Source organism: Akebia trifoliata, chromosome 8 (assembly GCF_017979445.1).
Source record: "Akebia trifoliata isolate Shusen 1 chromosome 8, ASM1797944v1, whole genome shotgun sequence".
In the NCBI taxonomy this organism is placed as follows: domain Eukaryota; kingdom Viridiplantae; phylum Streptophyta; class Magnoliopsida; order Ranunculales; family Lardizabalaceae; genus Akebia; species Akebia trifoliata.
In genome coordinates this window covers 25990724-25998458 of record NC_141382.1, presented here as the reverse complement: position 1 = coordinate 25998458, position 7735 = coordinate 25990724, and the positions used below count along the sequence as shown (strand labels likewise).

Here is a 7735-nt window from a genome sequence, read left to right as displayed (position 1 = left end):
CTATAGCGTTTGTTACCATCATGTTTACCCTTTATTCTATACACCCATTTGTTATGCAAAGCCTTTTTACCTACTGGTAACTTTATCAGTTCCCAGGTCTGGTTAGTCATCAATGAGTCAATCTTATCCTTCATGGCTAACTCCCACTTGGTTGAATTTTCAGCCTTCAAGGCTTCATCTCTCTGGCTCACCACCATTCGTCAACAGATTATGGAACAGGAAGGGTGAAGAATGCTGTGGAGGTTTAATGGTTTTAATAGATATTCGGACAACCATTGCAGGTGTTTCCTATTCAACTTGTGAGACTGTACTCTCTTCATCCTATCGATCACTGTTTTAAACTTCATCTTCAGAAATCTCATCTAAGTGTACATACTTAGACTTCTTTAGTTCCTGCTTTGTAACACCAGGTTCTGCACTTGACCCATCCTTGTACACAACACATTCATTAAAAATCACATTCCAACTTTTAATGATCTTTCAATTTTGTTCATCCCAAAATCGATAATCGAAGGCTTCATCTTCATATCCAATGAAGAAACACTTTTTAGATTTAGCGTCTAGTTTACTCCGAGTATTAGAGTCAATATGAACATACGAAGCACAATAAAAAAAATTTAAGGGATAAAGGTTTACGTCTTTTCCACTCCAGACTTCTTCTGGTAATCTGAGGCTCAGGGGAGTGGAAAACCCCCTATTTATCAAGTATGTAGCAGTGCTCACTGCATCAGCCCAGAAAGTCTTTGGTAACCTAGCATGCAATCTCATACTTCTAGTATGCTCATTGAGGATCCTCTTCATGCGCTTAGCCATGCTATTCTGCTCTAGTGTTCCAAGATTAGTTTTTTCCGTCCTAATCCCATTAATAGTGAAAAATTATTTAAAACCTCCATCTTCGTATTTTCCACCATTGTCTGATCTCAAACACTTGAGCTTTAAGCCTGTTTCAATCTCAACTATGACCTTCCACCTCATAAAAGTGTCAAATACATCAGATTTATTTTTTAAGAAATAAACCCTTACCTTTCTGCTTGAGTCATCAATAAATGTGATATAATACTGCGTGCCTCCAAGAGATGTCACTGATGAGGGACCCCACAAGTCCGTATGTACCTACTCTAGTTTGGCTTCAGTGTTCTACCACCTTTCATGAAAATCAGTTTCATTTGCTTCCCTAGGATGCAGCCTTCACACAAATCAAATTTAGTAGTTTCCCCTTTGATAGAAGTACCTTTATTCCTTTCTCGCTTATATGCCTAAACATTAGGTGCCATAGTTTTGAATTTGTACCTTTCTCTACAAGTATCCCTGTTGTTCGTGGTCATATAAAGAGTATTTGTCTTATAACCACGAGCCAAAATCCTAGTTCCCATACTGACCTTCCACTTTCTATTGAGGAAATTAATTGAATGCCCTTCATCATCAAGCTCTCCTACTAAAATCAAATTCTTTTTCAACTATAGAACATGTTTGACCTTTTGCAACTTCCATGTTGAGTCACTATGATCTTTAATGCAGACATCACCAATTTGCACAATATCCAGCATTGTTCCGTCTGCTAAATAAACCTTCCTGAAATCTCCACCAACATAATTTTTCAGAATTTCATGGTTCGCTATAGCATGAAAAGATGATCCTAAGTCCAAGACCTAAGAATCAAGAGGACTATTCACAGTAAGAAGTAAGGCATCATGCATTTCTTCTGTCATAATGTTTGTGGAATTGTTAATAGTCTTCTTATTTGGTTCCCTGTAATTCTTCTTGTAGTGACTAGTCTTGCCACAGTTCCAACACTCGGGTTGTCTGAATTTGGATTTGCTTATCTCTTTCTTGAATTTTGATCTGCCTTGACCAGAGCTTCTATCTTGTCCTTTACCCCGAGTCTCGAGTTTTAAGGCAACACCAGAACTTGAGGATTCCCCTACCCAAACCCATTCCTATTCAACCAACCACTTAAGTCCATTAACTTCTCAACCCAACACTACACCCACTCAACTACTATACCTAAAGCCCAATGCAATTCAACCCATTACTATACCCACTCAACCCAAGTCCAACATCACAACCAATCAACATGATCATCAAGGTGGGACACCTGTCACCACCTCAACTCATCTCCCTCATCCAACTATCTACCCCCATCACCTTTTCTATAAAAAATCACTTCAATCCATCACCCTCTTTTAACCTACCCTCATCATTCCCTACAAACCCATTCTCACAAGCCAAACCCACACCCCTCTTTTCTAATCAAGCACTCATTCTTTCCAATCAACTCATCTAACACTCCATCTCCACACCCCTTTTGACACATGTTACCACCTCCTCCACCCTCTCAAAAATTAAATCAATTACCCTCTTACACAACCCACTCTTTTAATCAAAATTAATTTCCATAACTCATCAAGCACTCAATCAATCAACCACCATTTTACACCCCATTCTCTCAATTAAACACCATTCATTTCATTCCATCTAACACTCAACCCAAATGGGTTAAAAGATCCAACCCATTTGGGTCATAAATGATCATTTTCAACCTCCTTACACAAATACCCTCTTACCACCCCCAATTTTCACACCCCCTCTCACAAACCTCTAACCATTCTATTCATTTTCATTAATTCATCCCATTTTACCCCTAAAATAATCCTAAAACTCAATAAAATATCCCCATCCTCAACACAATTCTTACCTAATGAAAAATTAAGAAAAAAAAAATTCTATCACTCTCAACCCCTTACTCTTTACTCATTACTCACTAATGAAATCTCACTTTCATTCATTTACTCACTTTCAAGTAAACTAAGATCAAATCAATGAAAGATCTCTTGGAAGATCAAGGAAGGTCAAAGGAAGTTAAGAAAAACAAGGTGGGTTTTGGATAAAGAATACCCCTTTTTTCTCCACTCCCCTTTCTCTCTTCTACTTCTCCCTCATTTCTACACCTATGCACACACTACAAAAGGCTTGAGTCATCAAATGATCCATTTTTCAATAAGGATGCCCTCAATGGTTTGAACCAACATTGAAATTCCTTACTCGAGGGCATATATCATATCTTCTTTATCTTCTTATCTTTTTTTATCTTATTTTATTTTCAAAAGATCGAATTCGAGGTTATCACCAACGGTGGAGAAAGTAGGATGCTTAATACCTTCATTACTTCCTAATATGAATCCCATTATCTAGAATCAAAAGTTAGGCTAATAGGCCTTATCCGTATGAGAGTCACTATATGCCAAAATAATGTATTTTTCACAAATACAATCCGAGTGACAATTCATACTCTTTTCTAAAAAGAATGGTGGCAACTCCTAACCCAAGTGATTAAGATATTCGAAAACAAAAAATCTCGTGCCCATACCGAGGATAATTGATTAGTTATTGTGTTAAACTTGTTGAGACCTAACACCTTCCTTACTCCCTAATATGGATCCCCTTATCTATAATAAAAAATTAGACTGATAGACCTTATCCGTACGAGAGTCACTATATGTCAAAATAACGTACTTTTCAAAAAATGTAACCCGGGTAACCATTCACACCCTTTTTTTGGTGGCAACTCCTAACCCAAATGGTTGTAATATTTGAAAACGAAGAATCTCGTATCCATACCGAGGATAATTGATTCGTTATTGTGTTGAACTTGTTGAGATGTTGTGCTACTAGAGTTCCTTCAGCCATCTTTAAATTGAGCAACTTTTTCATTAGATTCACCTTATTGTTAACAAATGGTTTTTCATACATACCTGACAAGGCTGCCATTAGACCAGTCGTGGTCTTCACCTTAACAACATTGTGTGCAATTGATGTTGTCAATATTAATCGGATAACTCTCAATACTCATTGATCATGTAGGGCCCATTTGTCATCCTCTATGTCTTCAAGTTGCTCCCCCAAAAAAGGTTTATGTAATTTTCTCCCATACATATAATCGTCAATCTGCATCCTCCAATAACCAAAGTTTATACCATCGAACTTTTTTATTCCAATTTTTGCTTCTTCTCTTACCATCACTCCTACTAGAACCAAAAAAGCTTGGATACTAGTTGTTAGGAAATTTACCCAATTTTCAAGACTTGTGAGATGTGAAAATTAAATAAAAAAGCAAAAGAAACAATTACAGACGACACCAAGATTTAAGTGGTTCAAATTAACAAGCCTACATCCACAGTCGGAGATGACCTGGAGAAAATTCACTATAAAAAATAGGAGTACAAAGAGTAATAGGGAGAAAACCTCTAAAGACCCAAAACCCCAATACACTCAATCTATCTCCTTCTCTATTTTTCTTTCATGTTTTTATTTTATTTTATTTTTGGCTTACAAATTAATGAGCTGCTTCTTACTTTTTATAAAAGCATAAAATCGATTAATATTCATTCACCAAGAAGGATAAGGAAACCAAATCCAAAAAAAGAAAAGGAAAGGGATTGCTGCTGGGCTCCATCGACTTGTTGAAAAACAAGTCATTACATGCAACACCCATAATCCCACACAAATCATCGATAATACTCATTGAGGCCAAGAAAAACACAAAAAGCTTTTATAACACTTGGCTAGGCCATTTCACCATGCTATCAATTTGATACGGATCTGCTGCAGTGCTTTTGTTAGATATTATTAGATCGAGATATTCCAACTAATGTTGTCCAAAGGTACACTTGGAACGTTTGACATATAGCTAGTTTATGCGTAGGAGCTCTAGAGTTACTTGGAGATTTTGTAATTGTTTTTTCCAACTGCGACTATACACGAGAATATCGCAAAAAAATAAGGATAAATTTTAGTAAATAAGTTCGGAATACCTTGTTCAATAAGCTTTGGAAATTCGAATGAGAGTTTGTCAACTCGAATGGCATAACCAAGAACTCATAGTGGCCTACGTGTGTTTAGAACACTGCTTTATGTACGTCAAGATGGTAAACTTGAATTTGGTGATATCCAGAGCGTAAATCAAGTTTTGAGAAGAGTTGTGCACCATGCAATTAATCCAGCAATTCATCGATCACTGGTATTGGGAATTTGTTCTTGATTGTCACACATTCGCTGCATGTTATCTTTTTTTCGAACAAGCAATGGTGGTGAAAAAAAATGGGCTCACACTTGGATGAATTATTCCTATTGACAACATTTCTCTAACCAATCATTCAATCCATTTTTTTTTTGCACATATGGGTAATGGTAGGGCCTGACAATTGTGACTTCCCAACTACAATGAGATGCGATGATCGTGAGATCATTGAGGTGACATACCTTGTGGCTCCAAAAAGACATCAGAAAAGTTGGATAGTAGATGGGATATGTTAGGGCTTGAAGACTCTTCCTCTACTTCTTCTTGTAATGTAAATAGTTGTGCTACAATGCATTGAGTAGATTTATTGAGTAACTTGCATATCTGATGTTGGTCAATCATCTTGATAGTCCATTCTTTTGTACCCATCAACACATGTCGTTTACTATTGGAAGTAAATTCCATGCTAAGATACATGAAGTCCCATACAATAAGACCTATAATAGCCAACCATTGGATCCCTAAAACTATCTCGCAACCCCCTAAAGAAAGGAGTCACATTTTTTTGTCTCAAAAGTAGACCTTTGCATGACCCATTGGAATTGACAACACATCGAAGAGCTAGTGAAATGTGTTCCATTTTCTACTGTGACATATATATATAACAGTTGAGTTATTTGAACATCACAACTTGTTTGTTTGGCTATTATTAAGTCTAAAAAATTATGAGTGCTCCTTGAAACAATTAAGATCAACACCGATCTTTGCTTGATGTACCCTCAGATACGCATGGTATGATGAGATGCTGATCCTACCAATGCATGAATAGAAATTTATTACTCTTCATCCACAATTTCTTTGGGATCATTTTTTTCTTAGTTATTTTGGATTTCAACATCACTAACCACTTCTTTTCTCTCCAACAAAAAGAGTTGTCGCTTTTTTACATTGATGTCTGGAACATAACGCTCATCACAGTTATAACAGAGCCATTTTTCTCTTATCTTGTTCATCTCAACTTGGGTTAACCTACGGATATGAGGTATTGCAATGTTAGGTGAATGCTTATTGTTATTGGTTGTTGTCACTGACTGGTTGAACAAGCTTGCATGTGATCTTTTAGTCGATGGCTCAATAGTCTCTTGTTGAAGTCAACCTAATCCATTTACCTCAGTTATGGTAATATTTAAATACTTGAGCCCACTAATAAAACAATTGATGTAGAAGTCTTCTAGAAGCCCTCTAGTACGATAAGTAAGTGTTAAGGGGGTGAACACCTATCACAAAGCACAATGGAATTTATCTATCCCTCTTTGTATAAATTAAATAGTCAATAGCAATAAAATAACTCAATCATAGTGCATAAAATATAATCAAGTACGGCACCATGGGACCTAATCCAGTCAAAACTTCTACTGTGAATAATAATGGGATACATAGTCTTCTTTAGAGAAATATCTAGAGACTACCAGTTCATCAAGAATATATCTTTTCTTTGATTAAATACAAATTCATTACTATATAAAGGGGATTCCAACAATAATAAGAAAGATCTCACCAAACAATTGGAGAGGAAAATCAATGATCGACACTAGTCAATGCGTAGCACTTGTCGTCAGGAACAATATGCTGGAATTTGATCATGATTAGACCACAAACGATTTTCCAATTTCTAACAGAAGGATTATATCAAAAACCCTAATTCTCTCTCTAAAAAACAAAGGCTATTTCTTTTCCATTTTTTTTTATTATTTTTTTTTCCTGGATTTATAAGGCATTGAACCAGCTAGGTTTTTTTTTTCTTTTAAAACCTTTAGCTCATGTGGTCCCCGCATAAGAGGGACCACCTAGCAAATCTCCTCTTCTCGATTATGTGGGGGGCTCCACCAAGCCCACTACCTTTCTACAAGTTTTTATATTTTATATAGGCAACACTTTTGTCATCATTTATGATCCATTATTATTAGTATGTATTTCCTCAATCTGTAACAATTTCTTATCCAGTGCCTCACAAGTCCAATGATACCTAACATCAATATGTTTAGACCTAGAATGGAAAGTCAAATTCTTACTAAGATGGATGACACTCTGACTGTCAAAGTAAAACAAATACTTCTCTTGGTGTAAACCCAATTCTTGTAAGAGCTTTCTCATCCATAACAATTATTTAGTAGCTTCTATGATAGCAATGTACTCTACCTCAGTAGTATATAAAACAACACATTTCTATATTCTGGATTGCCATGACACTGCTCCCCCTGAATAAGTAATCAGGTACTCTAAGTTAGACTTTCTGGAATCAATATCACCAGCCATATCTGCATCCGTGAACCCATCAATCACATGTTTACCATTGCCGAAGCACAAATATACTCTTGTAGTACCTCTAAGATACCCGAGGATCCATTTCACAACTACCCAATGTACTTTGCCAAGATTAGAAAGGAACCGACTAACAACTCCAACAGCATTAGCGATATTAGGCCTCGTGCACACCATGGTGTACATTAAGCTACCTACGGTTGATGCGTAAGGTACTTTCTTCATTTTTTCTTCTTTTTTCTTACGTGTAGGACTTTCCATTGAAATCATCTTCAAATGGCCTACAAGTAGAGAGCTTACTAGTTTTGCCTTGCTCATGTTGAATCTGTCCAATACCTTCTCGATATAACTTTCTTATGATAGTCATAATCTTGCATTTTTCTTGTCATGAGAGAT

General features: G+C 36.4%; 1 protein-coding gene across 1 annotated transcript; it reads right to left on the bottom strand.

Annotated features, from left to right (window-relative positions):
- Positions 1-336: 336 nt before the first annotated feature.
- On the bottom strand, positions 337-7516 carry LOC147396423 (uncharacterized). Its single transcript, XM_086450121.1, has 4 exons — positions 7260-7516; positions 5923-6046; positions 1476-1649; positions 337-429 (listed from the first exon to the last, which is right to left on the bottom strand). Exons 1-4 carry the CDS (start codon positions 7514-7516, stop codon positions 337-339), a joined length of 648 nt encoding a protein of 215 aa, XP_086306247.1.
- Between the last annotated feature and the right edge of the window lie 219 nt (positions 7517-7735).

What these genes read in the sequence shown, in the direction of transcription:
- LOC147396423 (XM_086450121.1), bottom strand. Translation starts at nt 7,516, where the DNA reads ATGGTGTGCACGAGGCCTAATATCGCTAATGCTGTTGGAGTTGTTAGT. An exon ending in TCAGGGGGAGCAGTGTCATG is followed by an intron (nt 6,047 to 7,259) that starts GCAATCCAGAAT and finishes TCATATCCGTAG; the next exon opens with GTTAACCCAAGTTGAGATGA. An exon ending in TGTTGGAGAGAAAAGAAGTG is followed by an intron (nt 1,650 to 5,922) that starts GTTAGTGATGTT and finishes CTTGATTCTTAG; the next exon opens with GTCTTGGACTTAGGATCATC.